General features: G+C 41.6%; 1 protein-coding gene across 9 annotated transcripts in view; it reads right to left on the bottom strand.

The window, feature by feature from the left end:
• Positions 1–12822, bottom strand: part of r3hdm2 (R3H domain containing 2) — a 417793-nt gene that overhangs the window by 269324 nt on the left and 135647 nt on the right. For 8 of the 9 annotated variants that reach the window (XM_087985520.1, XM_087985519.1, XM_087985518.1 and 5 more), the window contains 3 exons: positions 9560–9649; positions 6880–7012; positions 167–245 (listed from right to left, as the gene is read on the bottom strand). In XM_087985520.1, coding sequence (XP_087841646.1) covers positions 167–245; positions 6880–7012; positions 9560–9649 — 302 coding nt within the window. The remainder of the gene's footprint in view (positions 1–166; positions 246–6879; positions 7013–9559; positions 9650–12822) is intronic. The other variant, XM_087985523.1, reaches the window with a different exon arrangement.

Raw genomic sequence — 12822 nt, 5'->3', positions numbered from 1 at the left:
ATAAGTCTTAAATGGGACACAATGTGTTTCATTTATACCCACAGACCCAACAGTACTCTGCACCAATGCCAACATAAATGCCCCATTATTTCTGGTAAAAGTGAATTTTGATAGCTCACTCTAGGTTATGATGGGTTTATGTATTTCTGTAACGCAAAGTGTTTACCTGGGGTTACTTTTCAGTGTATTTACTAGAAACTCATGCAGATCGATTCCGGTGGAGTCGGTATATTCTTGACTTGAATCTGTTAAAAAGCAGACAAAATGATCACATTTTTAAAAAAAAAGAGTTACCTTTGAGAGAAATGCAGGTAGTTTTTTTTTTAAAAAGCTATTGTGTTCCTTTTGTCCCCCCGATATGAACATATTTAGCTGGAAAGATAGTAATTTAAACCAACATTACTGCTCCAAGACCACACCTGATGCTGTTTCTGCTTTGGTTGACAGGATTTGAGGAGCAAGAAATGAAAACTCAACCATCTCATGGCACTATATTTGAACTTCTAGCAGAGTGTCATGACTAACAGTACATACAACTGGATATGGATTTGTGACCAGTTTCCCCTGGGACAAACTCTCCATCTTGATTACTCTATCCATCAATTGTATTTATATAGCATCCTCTTCATGGGAAACATCCAGATATACTTCACTTGGTTATGCTCAGAAATAGGTGGACATCGATCCAGAGAAGGGATCAAGAAAAATTTGTTCAAAGTAGGTTTTAAAGACGGAAGGGGGAAGGATGGACGTATGGCTGGAAATTTAAAGCCTGGCAGCTGCTCAGGAACCAAAGACCAGACAATTTGTTTCACCAAGGGAATGAAGGGTAAATTAAAGTGCTATGAGCATGTTCTTTCATACCTCCTCATAGTTTAACAGTCACTTTTCAGTTTCAGAGGAGCTCATCTGCTCCTTTACAGTCTATAAAAGCAGTCGAGCATCACATCAGGCCTCCCCAATAGCGTTGCTGAGAAGAGACATATTGTTGAAACTTTTCATCTTGCACTAATCAGGCAAATACAAGAGGGCCAATTCAAGAATACATTTGCCCTGACGAGTGCAAGACAAAAATGTTTTGATAGTATATTGCTCTGGTCCCAAGTAATGGTAATACCAGACAAGTCTTGTTTGTTTACCATGGTGGTTATTAATTGGACAGACACTGCCAATATACATTAATAAAAGAACATAAAATTTGTACACAAAAGAAATACACAAACTCTACAAGAACTATTGGAATAATCTCATTACAAATATCAGGAAGGAAGACTTATCCCTTTTAGCACATCACTTGGATAACAGATACCCAAACCTGAGCAAAGAGTCACTTCTCTCTGCACACTAAAGCATCTTACTCAGCTGACAGGGCTGTAATAGCTTTCATTTCAGCCAATTCTGTGTATTTACTAGATGCTATTTTTGTTGGTTAACGTCTCTCCTTGAAATTCTTAAAACAAATTGCTAACTCACCTCACTTACTTACCACCGGTTCCTTCAATTGAGGTCTTCAGCAGCCTCTAAACTTATCAGGACTTCTGCTCAAAGACTCATACCAACAGGACCTGTGTTGTTTATGGATCTTCTTCTGCACCAGCCCCCCCCCATGAAAAATTTGTCAGCAGAAACTTAAATTAACTGACCAGTATAGGTCACCTGAGAGAATTGTTCAAGTCAAATGCCTTTTATCAACCTTGTTTTAAACCCACAGTCCAAAATTAATTTCTGACCTTTTTTTTTTTAAGCAAAAGTCACACCTCCACAGAACTGAAAACTAAAGTTTGGTTCCTTCCCTACTCAAGTTCTCAAAAAACAATGCATCATGAACCTTCATCACAATATTTCAGCTCCGCGGCAGCTTGAAAAAGAGGAGGCAAGTTCCTTTCATTAACCAGAGAATAAGTCAAATTACACAGGTGAAGGAAGTCATCAGCATGATTCTGCATCCCAACATTCTGTACTAGCAAGCCAGTTAAGGTTCAAGTATTCTGCTGATTTGCTCTGATATTCCAGCATCTTGCCTATTACACAATTCTGTGATTTTTTTTTATACAAAGAATAAAATCCAAGAGGGCTATGATGGGGAAAACAAAGTCAATGTATTTGTGATGTTCTAGGAAGACCCATGGGCTGTGTAGAGTTGTCTGATTTCCAGTCAGGGGACTGACGTTTTCTCTCAGCCTGGACGAGAAAGAGCTATGTTTGAAAAATAAATCAATTCAACTGCTGAACAAGATTTGTTAAGTCAGCATTTGTTGAGGGCAGCTTGAGTCAGCTGAGATGTTCACCATGGCAAAACAGTTTGCCCATACATTTGATGCTGAATTTGACAGGTCAGGAAGAAACAAAAATTGGTGATTTATATTAGTGCAGCATTCCTGGGTGAAGGAAGTCAAATAAAAGAATCAGCTAGGTTACTCATTGGAAGTGCCACTACCCTAAGGGCAGAATCAGAAAAAGAGTAAGCAGGTGTGATAATATCAGATCAACAACCTGCCTGTACAAAGTACCTTAAATGTAGAAAACTCCCAGGGTTTTTCAGAGAGCTTCAAATGCAAAAAAATATTCACATCAAGCCAGAAGGAGGGGTTATCAGGATAAGTGTGCAAACACTTCGTCAAAGGTAGTTTAAGGAGGTTTTTAAAAACAAGAAAAGCAGTCAGGAGTGGAAATTTCAGGATGCAAGACATGGTCATCAGGGGTGCAGCAAATGCAGCAGAGGACTGCTGAAAAGTTTATAGGGCAAAGAGGAGAGAGCTCCAGGCTTGAGGCAGGAGATGGGAAGGACTGGAGGAGATTTAAACTTGAGAATGGAAAATTGGGGAGCAGAGAGCTAATGTAGTTGAGGACGACCTGGTACAGGTTCAGATACAGGCAGTCTTTTGCACAAGCTCAAGTCTATAGAGATATGCAGATCAGAGGGCCAGGCCAGGAAAACATTAGAGTAATTGAGGCTGGAGAAGGTAACAATGACAAAGATGAGGATTTCAGAAGAAGGGATACAGTCAGGTGGCACTACAGAGATGAAAATACGAGCTTGTGAGATGGAGTGGCTGTCCAAAGTTCAGCTCAGGATCTTGCTGGATTCCAAGGTGACATAACATTACAGATTCTCTAACAGTCTTACGTAAAGAACAAATCTGAACACCAACTAAATATCTACCAGTGATCATTTTTCCAAAGCTTTTACTCTTTTATGATATTAAGGTTTCCCCAAATGGCAGCTATAAAATATATATGCATGCAGAGCTAATGATAAAACTGTGGGTGTAAAAACTTTCAAAGACTCATTATGTGCAATAATTTAATGGAAGAACCAAAATTTTGAATGTAAACTTTGTAGCAATCTTTTCTCCAAGCTGTTTATGAAATTTTGACTGTGTGAAAAACATTTTCCAATCATCAGAGCTCTAACTATCTGCCTTCCTGATTAGCAAATCAAATTTTCACAATGCCAAAACCATGCATAGAAACTGGCTCATTAAAAATAACAAAAGCAGCTATGTAAACTAAATATCCTTTTGTTCTTAACTAAATTTTACATAATGTTTATTATGTTCTTTTTGTGCTGTAATTATTCCAGAACTGGAAGGATCTTGCACCATCCAATAAAATACAATCATTCACAAGGGTTTGAGGTAGAGGCTCTATGCTGTGCATAAAAGTACTTGATTGGGTCACTAGGTTAATATCTCTACACTCAGGTTGTAAGTTTGCTCACTGAGCTGGTAGGTTTGTTCTCAGAATGTCACCATACTGGGTAACACCTTCAGTGAGCCTCCGGTGAAGCGCTGGTGTTCTGACCTACATTCTGTTTGTGTGTCTTGGTCTGTTAAGGTGGGTGATATCATTTCTGGTTCTTTTTCTTAGAGGTTGGTAAATGGGGTCCAAATCGATGTGTTTATTGATGGAGTTCCAGTTTGAATGCCAACCTCTAGGAATTCCCGTGTGTGTCTCTGTTTAGTCTGTCCTAGGATGGGTGTGTTGTCCTAGTCAAAGTGGGGTCCTTCTTTATCGGTGTGTAAGGACACTAGTGATAGCGGGTCATGTCTTTTGGTGGCTAGTTGGTGTTCATGTATCCTGGGGGCTAGTTTCCTGCCTGTCTGTCCAATGTAGTATTTGTTACAGTCCTTGCAGGGTATTTTGTAAATGACATTCATTTTGCTGGCTGTTGGTTCATCAGTAGCTGTTTGTGTGTTGGTAGATTTGTGGGCTACCATGATGCCAAGGGGTCTGTGTAGTCTGGAAGTCATTTCAGAGAGGTCTTTGATATCTGGTAGTGTGACTAGAGTCTCTGGGCGTGTTTATCTCCTTATTTGGGTTTGTTGTTTAAGAATCGGTGGACTGTGTTTATCGGGTCAGGATGAGTGTAGTGCTGGAAAAGCAGGTCAGGCAGCATCCAAGGAGCAGGAAAATCGATGTTTCGGGCCAAAGCTCTTCATCAGGAATTATGGAGTACCTGCTGTTCTTGATTGCACTGTATAGGTATTTTTCTTCTGCTGCTCGTAGTTCCTGAGCACTACAGTGTGTTGTGGCCCATTTAGATAATGTTCTGATGCAGCTCAGTTTGTGGGTGTTGGGAGGATTGCTCCTGTAGTTGAGTATCTGGTCTGCGTGTTGCTTTCTTGTCGACACTGGTCTGCAGTTCTCCACTGACTGTTCGTTCCACTGTGCCATCTAGGAAGGGGAGTCTGTTGTTGTTCTTCCCATGTTGCAGCACTTATGGGTACTCGCCAAAAGCTGCTAAATGACAAGGAGGGGGGAAAATATCACAATTGTCCAGTCCAAGGTGCTCTCACAAAAAATGGTTCAGGACTTGTTTTTGAAGTAGAGGGATGCAGTCATTGGTAAATCAGACAGGAGATGCTTGTCACAGGGTGAGAAAAACAGTATAATTCTCCAGAACAGGTATGCTTATTAAACAGCTGCAAAACCAACAGAAACATCTAATACACTCTTATTTAGAGGGGACAAGGGAGGTTAATAGTGAGCTGAAACCTTGTTACACGGTACTGTTGTAGAACTGAAAGAGAAATGAATCCAACCATCTGATATTCATTTAATGAAATCTCCCATAGCCAAGCAAATCCATTTTATTACTGTATTTCTGACTGCCTATGATAACAGAAAAAAAAAGTGAACATCTGATAATAGCAGGTCTTGAAACATTTCAACACTAATCAAAAGGAGCAATCCTTAACCCAGTTGCCCAATTTCTATGAATTCCATGTGGCCTTGACTAAACCAGTTCTGTTGGAATAGTACAGAAAGGGCAGAATATGCAACGATAAAATTATATTCTTATTCAGACTGCCTTTGAAAATATTTCACATAATCCCACAAACACCTTGTATATCTAATAAGATGGATTCAGATAGGTTTTGTGGTTGTCACACCTCATTGCAGTTGTTTTGAAAATTGAAGCAACAATGTTGAACAAAGTCTTCTTTCTCCACAGTTGACACAGAAATTGAACATATTGTGAACTGTGATGATGATATTGACAGAATTTTACAGGATGTAAGCTGAAATGAACAACCACGTGACAGCTAAAATTCAGAGAAAGCATGGAACCATTATTTTGGCCGTAAGATCAAGGAGAGGTAATGTAAAAGGTACAATTCAAAAGGGGGTACTGAAACAGAGAGACTGAGGTAAATGTCCCAAACAGTTGAAGACAGCAGGGCAGGTTAAAGTGATTAAGGCAGCCAATGGCATCCTTTGTAAACAGAGGCAAAAAGTGCCAAAGAAGCTATGGAGCAGCACGGTGGCTCAGTGGTTAGCACTGCTACCTCACAGCATGGGGGTTCCAGGTTCGATTCCAGCCTCGGGTGACTGTCTGTGTGGAGTTTGCACATTCTCCCCGTGTCTGCGTGGGTCACCTCCGGGTGAACACAGAACATTACAGCACAGTACAGGCCCTTCGGCCCTCGATGTTGCGCCGCCCTGTCATACTAATCTGAAGCCCATCCCACCTACACTGTTCCATGTATGTCCATTTGCCTGTCCAATGACGACTTAAATGCACTTCAACTTTGCGAATCTACTACCAATGCAGGCAAAGCATTCCATACCCTTACTACTGAGTTTCCTCCCACAGTCAAAAGGTGTGCAGGTCAGGTGAATTGGCCTTGCTAAATTGCCTGTAGCATTAGGTGCATTAGTCAGAAGGAAATGGGTCTGGATGGGTTACTCTTCAGATGGTCAGTGTGGACTGGTTGGGCTGAAGGGCCTGTTTCCACACTGTAGGGAATCTAAACTAAAAAAACACGTGTAAAACATTGGTTAAAACTCAGTTGCAATACTGTGCACCAATCTGGACACCACACTTTAAGAAGAACAGGAGGCTTTATGGTGTAGAATAAAATCATGAAAATGATTCCAGGACTGAGGGACTTCAGTTACATTGACAGATGATTGTTCTCCTTGGAGAAGGGAAGGCTGAGAACTGAGATAAGAGTTGTACAGAATAATAAGGGATCTGAACAGGGAGAAAAATCGGCAGAGTGGTCAAGAACCAGACGGCACTGATCAAAGATGATTGGTAAAAGAACTAGAAGCAATCGGAGGATAGTTTTTTTTAAAAATACAGATAGTGGTTAGTATCTGAAATGCCATTTCTGAAATGTGTGATGGAGGCAGATTCAATCATACTTTCAAAGGGGAATTGGATTAATATCTGAAGAGAAAATATTTGCAGGGCCACACGACTGCTGACTGGAACGAATGAGCTGCACGGACCTAACAGCTCAAATGGTAGTCTACGGTGTTGCAAACAGCGATCAGTTTGAGATCGTGTGACACAATTTAGAGTCTTTTTACTTAGCAATTTTTGCACTAAATCTTCAGCATTAATCAGACAGGAAGTTAGTTTCTGACCTCTTGACAGCATTTTTCTTGGGACTTTCTCCAACTTCTCTTTCTTTTCCTTGTCTTCTTTCTCAGAGCCATCCTTTGAGGGCCTTTCTTCTTCTTTATCAGAAGGGCAAGTGAACTGGAGTTGAATAACATCCTGTAAAATATGGTATAGGTAGAGGTTACTGTCAAACCTTACAGAGCAATACAAGCTAGTTAGTCGGCAGCCAACAGTGAGATACAGTTCTGAGGAAGGGTCACTGGACCAGAAACATTAACTTGGATTTCTCTTCACAGCTGCTACCAGACCTGCTGAGCTTTCTCAACAACTTTTTTGTTTTTGTTTCTGATTTACAGCATCTGCAGTTCTTTCAGGTTTTTTTTTAAAAAAGTGAGATACAATGAATCTCTCCACCAGTAAAAATGACAAGACAGCTTCCCAGATCACATTCATGTTTAGTGCCAGCCCAAGAAACTCGAAACTTTAGGGAATCCACTCACACATCTCTCAGGCAAAGGGGCTGTAGATGACAATCAATAAAAATTTGGTAGCCAAAATCCTTTGGGTTATTTGACCAGAACCTGACAGTGGTGGTGTGCAGCACCAATCCAAGTCAGCAGAAAGATCAGTTATGCTTCATAACAATGGCCAAAACAAATTTTTACTTGATGCATCTACTGGGTTTTGTTTAATATTCATTCATGGGATGAGGACACAACTGACTATCCCAGCATTTATTGCCCAATAGTTAGCAGTCAACCACATTGCTGTGGGTCTGGAGTCACATGTAAGTCAGACCAGGTAAAGATGGCAGTTCCCCTCCCTAATGGACATTAGTCAACCACATGGGTTTTTCTAACAGTTGACAGTGGACTCATGGTCATCATTAGACTCTTAATTCCAAACTTTTATTGAATTTGAATTCAAATTCTATCATCTGCTGTGGCAGGATATGAACTTAGTTCTCCAGAACATGACTTAATAGTCCTGCAATAATACGACTGTTATGGCCCATCAAGATATCACCAAGTTTGTTTCATAACCGACTGTAATTTGATTAGTTACTTCTGACAGTTCTTGACTGGGAGAAGCCACAACCCATTTGTTCTGATGCTCCATGCCAGCAGGTTCTGAGAAATTCAAGTCAAATACATTTTGAATAGCGATGTCCCTTTTTCTTTCATCTTGTAATTCTTTGATTTTCCTCCTCCTCCAATTAATTTCGTTATGCATAATACATCACTTTCGATCCAAGTCTCCCTGACAAACACAGACCCAAATCCCAAGGCGACTGCCGTATGACAGCAGTCCAGTGTGTATGGACAAGGCAATGTACGTATCGACCAAGACCATTAGCAGTATTAATTTGCCTAACATGGTTAATGCAGTGCTTAAAGCCTTTGGCAGAATAGGAAATCAACACTGCATTGATCTGCAAAGTAATGTCATTCTGTTCGGGTCGTTTTTTTCAATAACGATAAACACATGAAGGTTGTACTTTATCTGAATCTCTTTAACGTCAGCTGAACAAAAAAAAGGTTAGGGTGTTAGCGTGAGCAAACGATCACCAAACTAATAAACAAAATGTGAACATTAATGTCCGGAATTGGGAGCCTAACACTGCAGTCACAACAAGTTGGATTAACTAATCTGATCAAAAATATCTGAAGAATACTCATTGCAATGTTCTGAAAAGAACAGAAAACTTGGCTGAGGAAACCAGTGCTCCATCAGGCTTCTATATTAAATAAAAGCAACATGCCATAGGCAAAGTTTCTGGTGATTAAAAAAGCCCAGCGAGTCAGGACATGCTTTGCCTCCCAAGAATCATGACTGGATTAACTCCTGCAGTGTGTACAAGTTGCTGAATGAAGAAATATCATTTTATAACTTTCAGCAGAGGGCAGAGAAACAAGCTCCATTTCCCCTCTGGGGCAGGTCAACTTTTCTTGCGTAACTAGGGTGTTTTCAGCTTGTATGTGATCATGGAGAACCTTGTGGTATGAACAGGCAGCAGGTCAATGCCTCCATCATTACCCGATGGGATCAAAGGTCCAGATAGACAGTAATTCCCGGCAAGCCAGCAGCATCACTCAAGCTCTTGGAATGGACACCTGCAGCTAAATATTCTGGCTCTTCTGCCCTCCTTGGCCAGACATGTTTCCACTATTCTCCAGCCTCCTTTACCCATGCCCATCATACTCAAGCATCCTTCTCTTTCTCACTCACACCTCATGCAGCTTACTCACTACTGCCACCTTCTCTCAATCACAGCATGGCACAGACAATTGTCACCCTTTCCAACCCAAAAAAAGAGGGCAAAGTAGCAGCTGTTCACTGCAAAGTCCAGCGAGTAGAGTTCCTCACCTGCTGCACACCTCTGATATAGCCAGGAATCAGAAGGCATTTACTGCTTGCTCGTAGAGAACTTAGTTGTCAAGAGTATCATAATTCTGGCTAACTGGCATTTTAATGAGCATGCACATGTATATAAAAAGGCTTCATAATGCTTGTTGTCAGGAAGCTTGACCCACCTTTATAGTTCTGAGAATTTAATTGCTAACCTGATTTTTGGTTCCCCACCCACTTTGCTCGCTGCACCTGGGAGTGGTGCAACATTGTGCCCTTTTAGTCGATTCATGGAAGGGTCTTCTACTTTGTACATTCAACCTCCTTCAAACGGTGTTTCTCCTTTAGGTTTACCTGGATTTCCTGAGGACCATCACATGTGAACGGGTGAGAAGACTCTTCACACACAGCAAGGCTTCGTACCAATTTTAACTTGGAATTGGACTGAAAGGAATAAGAAAAGAATCCTTTCAAAGGTACTGAGAGAACACTGGAAAATCTGAGGCATGCCCTGCTTTTGGTAACCCTGGCTGCTGCTTTTCTCCTACTCATAGCTTTTTTTTAATTCACGGAATGTGGTCATCACTGCCAAGACCTGCATTTATAAGCCAGCCCTAATGACCCGAGAGAAGGTAGTAGTGAACCACTTTCCTGGACCACTGAAGTCGATATAAAATGGATACATGCACATTGCTTTTAAGTAAATAGTTCCAAGACTTCAACCAAGTGAAAATGAAAGATGGAGACACATTTCAAAGTAAAAATGGATATGATTTGAAGGGGAATTTGCAGGTGATGGTGTACCCCATGCATCTGCTGTCCTTATCTAAGCAATTATGATGTTTCAGAGAGTTTTAACACACTGAAAAGCTCATCTGTGATTTTGGTTCTCAGTATAGTATTAGCACCACACGATGCACTTAACCACTGGGCCAGCATTAATATGAAATCTAACAGGTCATTTACAAATGTCACTCAACAGCTAACACAGATAATATTCACAATGGCTCCCTGGCTGTCAGCTCCTTTCAGGGCTCCTCACTATGTGCTTCTGTCTTTAGTCACTTGGTGTTGTGGTTCTGTTCACCGAGCTGGGAATTTGTGTTGCAGACGTTTCGTCCCCTGTCTAGGTGACATCCTCAGTGCTTGGGAGCCTCCTGTGAAGCGCTTCTGTGATGTTTCCTCCGGCATTTATAGTGATTTGTACCTGCCGCTTCCGGTTGTCAGTTCCAACTGTCCATTGCAGTGGCCGATATATTGGGTCCAGGTCGATGTGCTTATTGATTGAATCTGTGAATGAGTGCCATGCCTCTAGAAATTCCCTGGCTGTTCTCTGTTTGGCTTGTCCTATAATAGTAGTGTTGTCCCAGTTGAACTCATGTTGCTTGTCATGAGTGTGTGGCTACGAAGGATAGTTGGTCGTGTCGTTTCGTGGCTCGTTGGTGTTCATGGATGCGGATCATTAGCTGTCTTCCTGTTTGTCCTATGTAGTGTTTTGTGCAGTCCTTGCATGGGATTTTGTACACTACGTTGGTTTTGCTCATGCTGGGTATCGGGTCCTTCGTCCTGGTGAGTTGTTGTCGGAGAGTGGCTGTTGGTTTGTGTGCTGTTATGAGTCCTAGTGGTCGCAGTAGTCTGGCTGTCAGTTCTGAAATGCTCTTGATGTATGGCAGTGTAGCTAGTCCTTTGGGTTGTGGCATGTCCTCATTCCGTTGTCTTTCCCTTCGGCATCTGTTGATGAAATTGCGGGGGTATCCGTTTTTGGCGAATACATTGTAGAGGTGTTCTTCTTCCTCTTTTTGCAGTTCTGGTGGGCTGCAGTGTGTTGTGGCCCTTTTGAACAGTGTCTTGATGCAACTTCTTTTGTGTGTGTTGGGATGGTTGCTTTCGTAGTTCAGGGCTTGGTCTGTGTGTGTGGCTTTCCTGTGTACCTTTGTGGAGAAAGTGAGGTCTGCAGATGCTGGAGATCAGAGCTGAAAATGTGTTGCTGGAAAAGCGCAGCAGGTCAGGCAGCATCCAGGGAACAGGAGAATCGACGTTTCGGGCATAAGCCCTTCTTCAGGGCTTTGTGTACCTTTGTGGTGAATTCTCCATTCGGTGTTCTCTGTACCATCACGCCTAGAAATGGGAGTTGGTTGTCCTTTTCTTCCTCTTTAGTGAATCGGATTCCTATGAGTGTGGCGTTGATGATCCGGTGTGTGTTCTCCATTTCTGTGTTTTTAATGATTACAAAGGTGTCATCCACATATCTGACCCAGAGTTTGGGTTGAATTTGCGGTAAGACTGTTTGTTCTAATCTTTGCATTACCACTTCTGCACATCGACCTGGACCCAATATACCGACCACTGCAGCGGACAGCTGGAACTGACAATCGGAAGCGGTAGATTCAAATCACTATAAATGCCGGAGGAAACATCACAGAAGCGCATCACAGGAGGCTCCCAAGCACTGAGGATGTCACCTAGACAGGGGACAAAACGTCTGCAACAAATTCCCAGCTTGGCGAACAGAACCACAACAACGAGCACCCGAACTACAAATCTTCTCACAAACTTTGTCACTTGGTACTACAGAACTCAAGTATTGCTGAAAAAAAGCTTTCTACTTTGACCTCATTAGGATAGAGGTAAGAATAAACTCTGATCACTTTACAACCCTTTCCCCGTTGCTGCTATTCCTAGCTAAGCCTGCGAGTGGCCAACTGGCTCTACTGTTTTTTGACCTTCACTTAGTCTGTTCATCATCAGAAATTCAATCCCTGGGCCAAACTTATTTACCTGCCACTTCTGGACCTTTGTGCCTTGCACTTCACCATTAGCTTTCTGACCTGTATCTGATTCTATAGACATCTTCATTACCATATAAATCCTTCTATCAGTGTGTTTTCCAATACTCTACTCTTCAAACTGCTTCTGGACTTTACTGAACAATAGTTTGTCAGTCCACCATGCTGACTCCACCTTACTTCTGTCAACTTTACCACACAACAGGACCCTGAATTTAACTCTGGATTCGTTCTTATTGCCTGCACTGCTTTCCAATTACCATGATTTACACACCTTAATGGTTGCTGTGCAACCAGGTCTATGCAACTTAAGTTTGCCCAACAATTCATGTACACCTTTGTCTACCACTCTGCATCAGGTTCATTTCAGCATTTCTTTCCCTTTTCAGAAAAAAAAGCTTCTCCTTTGTATCCTCCTAGACCCTCTCTTCGACCTTCATACCTCCTTTGATTTTTGTACTCTCAGAATCCTCCCAGTTTCCTACTCCAACCCTTCAGTACTCTTTGACCTTCTTGCTCTCTTGGTACTGTACCAGGGTTGATACCAACTTCAATAAACCTACAGCTTCCCTCTTTAATGTCTTTGTTCATTCATTTTATTAATTAAGTAAATAAAATTGGACACGTCAAAGATATTGCCCACTATTCAATGAAATCATTGTTGATCTGATAATCCTCAACTCCACTTCATACCTTTTCCCCATAGCCCCCAACTCCCTTACTGAGTAAGCTGCAAAACTGCCCCAAGTAAACCTGACTGCACAAGATATTCTGTTTCAAACTCTTCTGCTCACAGCTAAAATTGACTTGGAAAGAAATGGGCACATGTGG

The sequence above is a fragment of the Chiloscyllium plagiosum genome, unplaced genomic scaffold (assembly GCF_037043375.1).
Source record: "Chiloscyllium plagiosum isolate Xiang-an unplaced genomic scaffold, Cpla_swu_hap1 HiC_scaffold_53X, whole genome shotgun sequence".
Classification (NCBI taxonomy): Eukaryota; Metazoa; Chordata; class Chondrichthyes; order Orectolobiformes; family Hemiscylliidae; genus Chiloscyllium; species Chiloscyllium plagiosum.
The sequence above is the reverse complement of the archived record's forward strand: the minus strand, read 5'-3'. Positions and strand labels throughout refer to the sequence as shown.